This window comes from Pristis pectinata, chromosome 14 (genome assembly GCF_009764475.1).
Source record: "Pristis pectinata isolate sPriPec2 chromosome 14, sPriPec2.1.pri, whole genome shotgun sequence".
NCBI classification, from domain to species: domain Eukaryota; kingdom Metazoa; phylum Chordata; class Chondrichthyes; order Rhinopristiformes; family Pristidae; genus Pristis; species Pristis pectinata.
In genome coordinates this window covers 36,451,901-36,464,406 of record NC_067418.1, presented here as the reverse complement: position 1 = coordinate 36,464,406, position 12,506 = coordinate 36,451,901, and the positions used below count along the sequence as shown (strand labels likewise).

Below are 12,506 nucleotides of genomic sequence, written 5' to 3'. Positions count from 1 at the left end.
GCTCGTGAGACTCTGCAGGTCCACGTTTCTAGTTTGGCCAATCCTAAGATAGTGATTCTTGTTAAATACTGATTGCTAGCTGGTTCACACCAAATAATTTAGCTTCTTCCATGTCTGAAGAAGCACAAAAAGTGTCCAGAGGAATGGAGATCAAATGTAGGACAATTATGGTAAAGCCCCAAATGCTGGGCCCAGGTTCAGCCTTGTACTAAAACTTGCCCTGGCATTCAATACACACTGGCCAAAGTCAAAGTCATTGAAAGGTGAGACTTTGCATGACAGTGATGTCATAAATAATGCATACAAATTAGAGTAAACGAAATAAGTAAAAGCATGGAGCAGATATAGTGCTTGTTATTCAGACATTGATTACATTTGCTGTTTAATTTTTTTTCACAAATGTTTGTACCCTCCCTCACCCACCCCTGCGGCACTTGAGGACACAGGCCCTTCTGTCCTTTCCCAGGACTTCCAGATAGCCAAGTTGAGCCTAGCTTAACCTTGTACTTCTCCAAATGTGTGTTATTTTAATTTTCTTTATAAAACTGAGAACAGAGATCAGTGAAAAAGAGAATGGTCAGAGAAAGGGAGAGAGGTAGAGATGTAGAATGGGAGAGAGGGGTTGGAGGGGAGGGTAGAAGTAAGAAAGCTGTGATTGGGAGAGAGACAAAGAATAGGAGAGGAGTAGGTGGGAGAGACAGGATACTCGGTGGGAGAGTGGGGATTGAGGGGAGAGAAGCCATGGGAGGTAGGTGGCAAGACGGGAGCTGGGAAGGAGAGAGACACGGAGAGAAAGTGGGTGGAAGAGAGGCAGGGGTTTGGAAAGCAGGCATTGGTTGGGAGAAACTGAGAGGGAGGAGTGAAGGAGAAAGAGAGGGAAGGGGATTGTGAGCCAGAGAAAGGGGTGGAGGTAAGAGAGAGAGAAGGTGGGAGCAAGGGGTCAATGATCAGAGTAGGTTAAGGTGGGGTGGGGGTTTTGAACTCTTCATTTTGTGGTAATGCGTTCCATGTGTAAATGTACGCAACAAATTAGATTTAAGTTATTCAGTTGATTGAAGCCATATACTGCATTTTTATGAAATTATTTTGTGTTCTTATATTTAAAAATTTGTCTGTACTCCAGGGAAAACAAACTCAGCCTCTCCAATCTTTCCTTATAACTGAAATGCTCCAATCCAGGCAACCTGCTGGTTAATCTCCTCTGTACCCTCTCTAGTGTAATCACATCCTTCCAACTATGTGGTGATCAGAAATGCACACAATGCTCCAGGTGTGGTCTAACCAATGTGTTATAAAGTTGCAACATAACGTTCCTGCTCTTATATTCCATCGCCATGGTTGTAAAGGCAAATTTTATTTAGCGGAGCCAGACCCTTTATGCAATGTTCAGTTTCAACCTTAGATATGATCAAAAGTTGTTTTTTTTCCCCTGTAAGACCAATATGGTTGAAAATCTCACCATAAAAAAAACTTCGAGTTACACTATTATTGACCAGAAAAACAGTACATGAATTTCCACATCAAAACGTTAATTGTTATTTATGACTGGAATTGACATATTTGGAGGCGTCGTCAAACTTGGTTAACACCATGTTAATGCGATTTTCATCCGCGCAACACCTATTTTTTGATGTTGCAGATTCCATACATGACGAATATTAAAAATAATTTTTATGGAGGAAGCGTGAGTGAACTGCGGCGCATGTATTTAGCGTGTGAAACATTAGCATAAAAATGTCACCAAATTAAAGTCTATTATTAAAATAAGATTGTGTGTCAATATTAACATCATCATGCCTCATGTAACTAATCAACCGATCGCAATAGGTTTTGTCTAAACATGTTCGACATGACAAGGAAAGAAATTCTTATTAAGTCTGTTTCCCGTCGAATATGGGATTTTGTTAATTCATATGCAATTAGCATTTTAAAAAAATATAGCAATGTGAAACAAGATAGAGAGCAGACCGCTTCCTTGCGCGCTGCACTGCCTGAATTGCAGAAGCATTTAACGCTCTTGCATTCTGAGAAACACTTGAGGACTAAGCGGCTGCAACGTGTTTGTTCCAACCCCCGTGGACATGGACTAATCAGCGTAACGCTGCAGTGTCGAGTTACCCAGTGACGCATTCTCCAAGCGTTGTGCTGCGTTTTGTGGGCGTCGACGAGCCCGGCCCAGCATCACTCACTCCTCCTCCTCCACCATTATGATCAAACCTCCTTTGAGCTCACATCTTCTTCTAGAGATTTTAATTTCTGCCCGTTTTTGTTTAACTCGTGAATAAACTGGATGGTCACCGGTGACCTCAAAGATGGCAAGGAGGGCGAGTAAGAACTGGGGAGACCAAGAGATCAAAGGGTTGTTGTCCATTTGGAAAGACAGGTCCATCCAGGATCAGCTGGCCGGGACAGTACGGAATAAAGATGTGTTCGTGAGGATCTCCAACAACCTTAAAGAATTGGGGGTCAATCGCGATTGGAAGCAATGCCGAGCCAAAGTGAAGAACCTGAAATACGAATACAGGATCATGGTAAATCAAAGGAAATCCGGCAGGAGGTGCAAATCCATGCGGTTCTACAATGAAATTGATGCGGTGTTGGGATGCCGTACTCTCCAGGCCGAGAGAGCTCAGGACAGAACCTTCCTTAACGTGGTCATCAAAGAGGAAGAGGAGGAAGAGAAATTACAAAATGCACCACCACCCCAGGCCTCTTCAGCCTCCGAAAACATTACAGGTAGTCTGTCTCCAATGGGAAAATAATAATTAATTGCACGATTTTAGCGTATGTTTTCTTTAAATGAAATTAATCCTATCGTACAATTTAACAGAATGTGATGGTGGAGACGGTAACTTAGAAGATATCAAATATAGGTTTTAGGTGTCCGAGGTTATTATGCTCTTTTTGGTGTATGGAATTCAGATTTTTATTACACTGTCTCTGGTCTTCCGTGCACGCACACCTAGAGATCTTAAGTAGCTTGTATTGCAAGAAAATGAGTATGTCAAAACAGCAGAACTTTGAATATTAAAATCATAGTAAAAAAAATTAACACCAAATTACCGATAAAAATCTTTAGTCCACAGCCCCTATGTTTAATATATCAAATACTCCTCTGGAGTCAAATGTCTACTTGAACGTTCTCTGCACTTGTCCTGAAAATAACCCCTTTCTAATATTCAAAGCACAGATCACCGATTCTTTGAAGACTTGCTACTGTGCAGAGACAACGTTTGGGGAAATTGCAGGCCAACGTTGCTTGGTTTTCAATCTGTGAATTTGGCTTTTTTTTTGCATTCATGCTGATAAGTAATGCGACTTGTTAATTTAAATGGATAGCGATTGCAGCGTTAACGCTCCGTGTGACTCCATGACATGTGCACCTGATGGGACAATCAACTGTGGTTTCCATTAGCATTCAAAGCACTGATGCCTACAATCACCATTTTTAATATTCAAGTTACCAAAGGTCTAGGACAGAAATAATTTCCCTCTGCGAAAGGAACTTGCTTTCTCCTCATCTTTTTACATGCCTGGTTCTTCTATTCCCCAAATACAATAATACCCAGGTTATTGAAAAGGAGTGATAATTATAGAATAAAAGAATGCCTTTTTAAAAAGAATATCTTGTTACACTGCTCTAAAATACATCAAAGGACTTTGCCTAAAGTTTTGAAACCCAATGACAAAATGTAGCAGAATATTTCAATTTATTTTACAATGTCTAATGATCCTATATTTCCAGCACTTTTGTTTTGATTTAATTTGCATAGCTTTATGATTTGTTTCACAGTTAAAAGTTTTAAAAGACCTAACATATCTCTGATAGGGTATTATATTGATTTTGATGTTATTTCCATCCATGTGTAATCTATTCTACCACTAATATATACTTACAAATAATCGTCAATTATTCCTTGCCTTTTATTTTTATGTAGATATTTGGAGGTGATCTTGATCTTAATATTGTAGGTATTTAGTCTATTTACTCTCTCATTTGTAGCCACGAATGGGGGCACAAAGCTTGTGTCTGCCATGATCTTCTGCAACAGAATTTAAATTTTTGCTGATCCCCAACCTGTGATACACTGAATGTGCTGGTCACAGGCAGCAGCCATAACTAACAGTAACATTTGGTCTGCCCACTGACAGGCTGAGTTATACAAACAAGTAGCTGAGTTGCACAGCCCATAACGTCTGATGTCTTATCCCCAGTCTACACTGAGCTATGGATCTTGCTCAGGAAACTGGGAAGGGAAATACTGTAAGCCTTGGTACACTTTATTCGGGTAAGGAAATTTGACTGAGAGTTTCTGCTCTTCTTCGCTATTTGCGGAGCCTGGTAATAATAAGAATGTTGGTTTGGGGAGTCTATTTGGGTTGAATTTTGGCAATACCACCAAAGGTGTATAGTGCTCATTGGGTGCAGTATCAAAGAGTAACATTTTTAATTGTGATGAAGGGTTTGTCTTATGAGCAGGTTGGGCCTATGCACTTTGAAGTTCAGGTTTCATAGGGCACCATTTTCCAGTGGAACTGTACCCCAATGAAAGAGAGAGAAAAAAGTGGAAAAGTGTAGTTAGAAAACAATTGATTTACAGATATGATTTGAAGATAGTATAACTTGAGTGCACCATGCTATAGCTTCTACATCTCTCTGCCATAATTTTAAATTTGGCGAAAGGCACTGTTAGGGTTTCAGGAGTTATGGAATCATGTGAATTATACCAGGCATTAATTCAAATGCGAACCAGTCTTCAGATCTTAATGTAAATTGCAAGGAGTAATCAGTTTTGAAATTAAAAGGGCAGCTCTGTAAACAGTGCTGTCTGCAGAGCACAGGCACCTGGCCCACAGCAGGTGGCTGGTTGCTGAAGAGACATGGTTTGTAAAGTGATGTGACCATGAGATGTTCTCGTATGCATCAGCCAAACATAAGACAATAGGAGTATGTTAATTGTCCTACGTCAAACTAGGCAACACTGGCTAAGTTATTTTGCACCATTGTGACCGAGTTCATGAAAGCTTCCAGACCAGATTGGAAACCTAGCACATCAAACATGTCCACAGGCATACTGCTCTCTCAATAATTGGGATACTTGTGTACCCACAAAGTCAGCCCTCACACTATTAATTTTGGATATCTGGGTTCTCTGTCCTCAGAAGCTATTGGAATTGGTTTATTATTTTCACTTGTGCTGAATTACAGTGGAAAAACTTGTCTTGCATACCGTTCGTACAGTTCAATTCATTACACAGTGCATTGAGTAGTAGAAGGTAAAAACAATACAGAATGCAGAGTAAAGTGTCACAGCTACAGAGAAAGTACAGTGCAAGTTGACAATAAGGTGCAAGATCATAACGAGGTAGATTGTGAGGAGTTCATTTTATCAGACTAGGGAACTGTTCAATAGTCTTATAACAGTGGGATAGAAGTTGTCCTTGATCCTGGCGGTATGTGCTTTCAGGCTTTTGTATCTTCTGCCCGATGGGAGAGGGGAGAAGAGAGAATGTCCAGGGTGGGTGGGGTCTTTGATTATGCTGGCTGCTTTGCCAAAGCAGTGAGAAGTGTAGACAATCTATTGAGGAAAAGGTTGTTGTCATGACACCACATCACTAAGCTCTATCTCTTTCCTGTACTCCCACTCATTATTTGAGGTACAGCCCACTATGGTAGTATCATCTGCAAACTTGTGGATGGAGTTAGAACAGAATCTGGCCATGCAGTCATGAGTGTATAGGGAGTAGAGTAGGGGTCTGAGTATGCAGCCTTGTGGGGCACCAATGCTGAGAATAATCAAGACCATCATGTGAATTATTTTGTCCCAACAAAGGTGTTTGGACATTCAGAGATGACTTGCAGCTACAGTGTGCTTCCATTGTAAATAGGTAATTCAATGGAACCGACTCAAAATATTGAAATAAATGACGTCACTGTAGCTATTGAAATTGTATTAAATCACCTGCTGTTATCTTTGTTCTTAAGAGAAAAAAATTGATGTACTTTGAATTCGGAGAGACTCTATTGAGAGGGTTTCCAGGAGAATGTCTGCTTGTCATGATGAATAAAGATGTTTTCTATCAACCAGCTTCAGTGTCTCTCCAGTGACTCAGTTCACAGTCACAACAGACACTCATTGCTATTAAATTTGCCTGAGCATTCACACACCTCATCTTAAACTCCCACAGCTTGCTGTGCCCAACCAGTCACAACCATCAGCAGAGATGAGGAAGAGGATGAAATTCTGCCTGAACCACAGTCTGGAGTAGATGGTGTTACAGGTATGTGTCAAGCTGAGTGATAAATGAAGGGAAGATTGGAGGCTAATATTTACACAACCAGAGAGTGTTGGCACATTATTCTTATAGAGGGGAGAATGGTCCCTTGTAAGTCTGATTTGAAAGCTGTGGCTTGTATAGTGCGAAAAAGGTGTTTACATTTCTTATCATTCTATACCAACGTTAGGAATAAGAGGATAATGAAGGACCACTTAAAGAAGGGAATCTGTTTGGATGCAGGGGATGTGGGTGAGGTTCTGAATGAGTATTTCTCTTCAGTATTTACCCAGGAAAGGGACATGCAGGACGCAGAAATTGGAACTGAGGGTGTAAACATGTTAGGGCATTTAGGGGTCAAGGAGGAGGTAGTGTTCGGTCTCCTAAACAGTATCAAGGTGGATATGTCCCCGGGGCCCAATAGGATATACCCCAGGTTACTGAGGGAGGCGAGAGAAGAAATTGCAGGGGCCTCAATCAGTATCTTTGTGTCCTCTTTGACCACGGGTGAGGTCCCAGAGGACTGGCGAGTGGCTAATGTTGTTCCTCTATTTAAGAAAGGAACAAGGGAAATTACAGGGAACTTCTGACCGGTGAGTCTTGCGTCAGTTGTAGGGAAATTGTTGGAGAAAATTCTTAGGATATATGAGCATCTGGAATCCAATGGCTTGATTAGGGAAACCCAGCATGGCAAGTCATGTCTTACTAACCTGGTTGAGTTTTTTGACGGTGACGAGAGAGATTGATGAAGGTAGAGCTGTGGATGTCATCTATATGGACTTCAGTAAGGCATTTGACAAGGTCCCACATAATAGGTTAATCAAGAAAGTTTGGATGCATGGGGTCAGTGGAGAATTGGCTGCGTGGATCCAGAACAGGCTTGCCCATAGAAGACAGAGGGTGGTGGTTTAAAGGAGTTATTTGGGCTGGAGGCCTGTGAGTAGTGGTGTTCCGCAGGGATCTGCTGTTCGTGATGTACATAAATGACCTGGATGAGTATGTTGATGGATGGGTTAGTAAGTTTGCAGACGATACCAAGATCGGTGGAGTTGTGAATAGTGTAGCAGACTGGTGACGGATACAGCGTGATATAGATCAGTTGCAGATGTGGGCAGAGAAATGGAAGATGGAGCTTAACCTGGATAAATGTGAGGTGTTGCACCTTGGTAGGACTAATGTCAAGAGGTAACTCTTATAGTGTTGAAGAGCAGAAAGACCTTGGGGTGCAAGTCCATGGCTCATTGAAAGTGGCTACACAGGTAGATAGGGTGTTTAAGAAGGCTTATGGAATACTTGCTTTCATTAATCGAGGTATTGAGTATAGGAGTGAAGAAGTTATGATGCATCTCTATAGAATTCTGGTTAGGCCTCATTTAGAGTATTGTGTGCAATTGGTCACCTCACTATAGGAAGGATGTCAAGGCTTTGGAGAGGGTGCAGAGGAGGTTTACCAGGATGCTGCCTGGATTAGAGGGCATATGCTATCAGGAGAAGCTGGACAAACTTGGACTCTTTTCTCTGGAGCAGCAGAGGCTGAGGGGTGATCTGTTGGAAGTGTATAAAATTATGAGGGGCATAGTTAAAGTAGACAAGCAATATCTTTTTCCCATTATTGAGCGATCCAATACTAGAGGGCATGCATTTAAGATGAGAGGGGGTAGGTTCAGAACAGACATGAGGGGAACATTTTTCACTCGAGAGTGGTGGATGCCTGGAATTTGTTGCCTGATAGGGTGGTGGAGGCAAATTCATTGGGGGCTTTTAAGAGGGGCTTGGATGGGCACCTGAATGAGAGGAAAATGAGAGGGATATGGGCATTTTGTAGGTAGGAGGGATTAGCTATGTCGGCACAACATTGTGGGCTGAAGGGCCTGTTCTGTGCTGTACTGTTCTATGTTCTCCAGACAAGCACAAAAAGGAAGTGCTAAGTGATGTTCTGTCTTTACAATAAGATCTAACACTGAGCCCTCATGTAGTCTTCCAGATGAAACATGCCGTCAGATCTTTAAAGAAGAGCTGGGGAGTTAACTCTCACGGTTGTTTTAAAAAAAGCATTATCTGGTGATTTGCATATGCTGTCTGTGGAAGATGGCTGACACTAATTGGTTCTAGTGACAATACTTCAGAGCCATTTCAGTGACCTTAACAGACACTTTGGCAGCCCAGAAGGGGATGTGAAAGTTGCTATGTGAATACAGACATACCCAGTCTTCCCTCAGAACTAAAGTTGTTGAGTAAGATTCTTACATCCTTGTAAATTCCCCACACGTCCTCTCTAAGTACTGTCACATTTTACATGTGTATATTCAGAAAAGGAGTAGAAATAGTTTGTATGGCTCCTTAAGCCTGTTGTGCCATTCATCAAGGTGATGATTGATCCACTCTTAGCCTCAACTGCACTTTGTGTTCACCATAACCCTCGATTTCCCCTTTAATTCAAAAGTCTGCGTACCTCATCCTTGAATGTATTGAATGGCATAATTCCACAGCGCTCTGGGATAGAGAATTGTAAAGATTCGTAACCCTATGAGAAAAGAAGTTCTTCCTCATTTTAAACATTAAGTGGGTGAACCCATATTGTGAAATTATTCACCGGACCCAGTTACTGCTCTCTCACCTCACTGGAGCACTGGTTCCTGCATATGCCCTTTAAACTCACCAGGCCTCTGCCCCACACTCCCTTTGAATCCACCTGGGCCTCTGTTTCCACACTCCATTATCTTGGCACATACACTGACTTTAATGTCTGTATTTCAGAGAAATCAAATTACCTTTATTTATCTGTTTTGAGAAAAAATTTTGGCGTGGATGCTGTTGCTTTGATGACATCATGAACTAGCTCTTTGGTCCTGCACAATATTGTCTGACAGGATAGTCTTGACAATAGTCAACACTATCAGTATGCTAGGAAATATCCCATGGTGATGCTTATAGATTATAAGGAGGTCAACCATGTTGGCAAGTACATGACTCTTCAACTCTTAATCACTTTTTTTAATGGCATGGATCCTTATTGATCCAACTAGTCATTGTATCGATAGAAATTCATGGTTAATCATTGGCCAGTGTGAAAGAAGACATTGTTATTTTTTGTTTGTCCTACAAAACAAAATTGAATAGGGGAAAAAAAACACGGAAGTGAAATGCAAAGGAGAAATGTTGTAACAGTGCTTCGGCCTTGAAGCTTAGAACAGAAGTTGAAGTTATGGAATGTAATCTATGTTGAGAGCAGATTAAAATTTGCCATTTGGAATATGAGACTTAGTGAAGAGTTAAAAGCAGAGTTAAGGTTACTTTCCTCTAACATAAACTACCTTTGAGTAGGCCACAATATTAATTCAATTAAGCATTCTTGAGTTTTTGAACTAAATTATGGCTGAATCTGTTACATTCCAGATCAATGGCCTTGGGTACTAATGAGACTGGTTCATTTGAATTTCATTGAGAATAGCTTGAGTACTGTTGTGTTGTAATGGGACAGGATAATTTACTGTTGTAACTATTGATTACTTGTTTAGCAGACACAGAAGCTCCTGTGGAAGAAGAAAAGATTAGTACAAGCTCAGAGGACCCTGTCACTACAAGCAGAAAAAGGACTGAACCCGAGCATGGTGTGTACCTGTAAAATGATCACCTGTTGTGGCTAGGAATAGTACAGTGAAAATAAGAAAGTAGTGACTATGCCCAAGGACACGTTACTTCCTTCAGGTAGTCTCTCTGATCACTTCCCACCCCATAATGTTGGAGTACCATTTGGCCAGAGGCTGCTGCTTCTGGTTTGGCAGTTCCAGCCTGCCCTTTCTCTACCCAATTCCTGAGATGTTGCCTGGTCTTCACTTTGAGCAGTGTCAATAGGCCAGTACATTTGTTACAAAATCTATAAAAATACAAAATCTATGAACATGGATTTTATTCCAAATGGGGTTTAAAGCTCCTATGTGTTGTCACTTGTCTCAGAACTAAACAAAATACTTTGTCATCATTAACAAGGTGGAATGTTGCACGTAGCCATTGAAATCAGAAGATACCCATCATAGGTGATCTCAGTTAAAACTACAGCAAATCCAACAACTGTCCTAAGCACCACTATGCTAAGGAGAGGAAAGATTATTTATCTTTTGGGTTTTTATCCTTGATTTAAGGAGATGGCTGTGGTGTTCTCTAAAACTGAACAGTGTGCTAACTGTTACTGTCTAAACTCTCAAAACTGAATCCACAAAAGACTCCAAATTCATTGGCAGGATTAGCAAAGTAATCAACGTCCTCCCCCAGCATCAATGCGGTCATTACACGCAGCTAACTGCAATGGGAAGGCCATATTGGTCTTGTACCTGACACCAGACTCCTGAAACAGCTGCTTGACACTGAGCTACATCAAGGCAAGTTGTTACCAGTGGTCAGAGGAAATGTTCACAAAGCTCCTTGAAAAATATGTAACCGACTCATGGGAATCAAAATGGAGGAGGAGCATTTGATGGCATTTTGAACCTCCTCCCTTTCTATCGAGAACATGCAGAAATGCGCAGATGGCAGTGGGTATGACATCGCAAATCACCCACCGGACTTTTTCCCTACTTGTGATAGAGTCTGCAGATCCCCTGTGGGACCAATAGGCCACCAGGTAACCCACTAACTAGACCGGAAGCATTTCAGACACCGCTCCCACCCCCAAAGGGACTGCCCAATAAGTAGAAGAAAGTCTAACGCATCTAAAGTAGCTGCTTAGGTTAAGTAAGATCTTTTGACCTCCATACCTAAGAAAGGAGATACTTGTGTGGGAGGCAGTGCAACACAATTCTCTTGATTACTGGGATGAGAGGGTGGTTCTGTGAGGGGAAATTTTTTATCAAAATTGACCAATTCTCAATGAAGGCTGAAAGAATGAGAGGCTGTTTCATTTTGACATTCTCAGTTTTGAACAGGTTTGACAAGTTAAGTGTGACAGGTCTTCCCAGACCATGGAATTGAACCAGGAGACATAAGCCTAGAAATTGCTCCACACCACTTTCTTGGCAATAAAACAGCTTTGCAGGTCATCCTGATGCTGATTGTGAAAGCTGCATAAAGAGTGATAACTTCAGTTGTGAAGTTCACAGAACGTCACAGGCGGGTTTCACGTGTAACTGTTGCACTGAGAGTTATTGCAGCTCTCGGTATGGAGCCCAGCAGGTGCACTCTTTGCAGCCAGCTGTGCTAGGGACGTCTCAGGATTAAAAACAACACTCTTCCAGCTGCAGGGGAGTGCTGCTACTTATTGAATGGAAGGTGGGGGCTAGAGACTGCTCAAAGGGAATTGGAGGGGCTGGTGGCTGCAGGAAGCATGAGGGCCATGGAGACTCTCAGGGTTACAACTTCTTGATGGGAGTTGCTTGGCAGGTGACTGTAAGGACACAACCATAGTGTCTGCATTTTGGGGAAGCCTGTGGTGAACCAAATGGCAGTGTTTGTTCTGCCAGTTCCTGTGAGCCAAAGAAAATAGAAGTTTTTTCTGCTTAAGTTTGAAGCAGTCAGAGAGAAGTCATCACTTGCTTTCTGTTTGGCCCACAGGAGCAGGGAAAGCAGGCACAGACATGGGCAGCAGAGGTTGAGATGTGGCAAAGATTAGTTGCTACACCGTGTGACTGGGACCATGACCCTGACTTTCATGGGCAAAGCAGTCAAGGCACATACGAGGTTGTATTTGAGGTCAAGGGAAGTCTGTGATCTCAGAGAGGAAAAGGGATACAGTTTTCATGATGGCTCTTAAATAGCAAGGTTTCACGGGAAATGGGGTCAGTGTTTGAGTAAATAAGGATTGCAAGTGTGGAGACCAGTGAAGTAGAGAACAGGTGTGGTGTAAAATCAAAACCCGAACTGACCACAATCTGATTCCAATTCAGTCCAGAGTAATAATTTGTTCTATACCTGACTTGACAATCACTGTAAAAAAAAAAGTTCATACGTGCCATTCACCTCTCGTAACCTGAAGCAAATCATGCTTGTCTGAATAATGCACTGAGCAGGGCCAACATGGTACGCATAGCTTGGCCTGACCTGACCTGAGCCTTAATGTTTTATCAGAATGTACACCAATCCCACCTGCACCCGACACCTATAGTTGGGTCCCATCAGGCTCAGAGTGGGTACCCAGCTCTGCAGTAACATTTAAAATCAAACTGAAGACAAAATTTTGCATTACATTGACATCATTTGGTTGAATTCTGGTGCCAGAAAATGTTTATGGAGAATGA

General features: G+C 41.8%; 1 protein-coding gene and 1 long non-coding RNA gene across 4 annotated transcripts in view; one reads left to right on the top strand and one right to left on the bottom strand.

Annotated features, from left to right (window-relative positions):
* The first annotated feature begins 419 nt into the window (after positions 1–419).
* Positions 420–12,506, top strand: part of LOC127577796 (uncharacterized) — a 19,168-nt gene continuing 7,081 nt past the window's right edge. The window contains exons 1-3 of one of the 3 annotated variants that reach the window (XM_052029370.1): positions 421–2,736; positions 6,190–6,282; positions 9,798–9,887. In XM_052029370.1, the coding sequence (XP_051885330.1) occupies positions 2,313–2,736; positions 6,190–6,282; positions 9,798–9,887 (607 nt within the window). In that variant the 5' untranslated portion in view covers positions 421–2,312. Of the gene's footprint in view, positions 2,737–6,189; positions 6,283–9,794; positions 9,888–12,506 lie in introns of all 3 variants that reach the window. The other 2 variants (XM_052029369.1, XM_052029371.1) reach the window with 2 other exon arrangements.
* Positions 2,366–12,506, bottom strand: part of LOC127577797 (uncharacterized) — a 26,925-nt gene continuing 16,784 nt past the window's right edge. The window contains exon 3 of the long non-coding RNA XR_007957438.1: positions 2,366–2,507. This is a non-coding gene — a long non-coding RNA (uncharacterized LOC127577797). The remainder of the gene's footprint in view (positions 2,508–12,506) is intronic.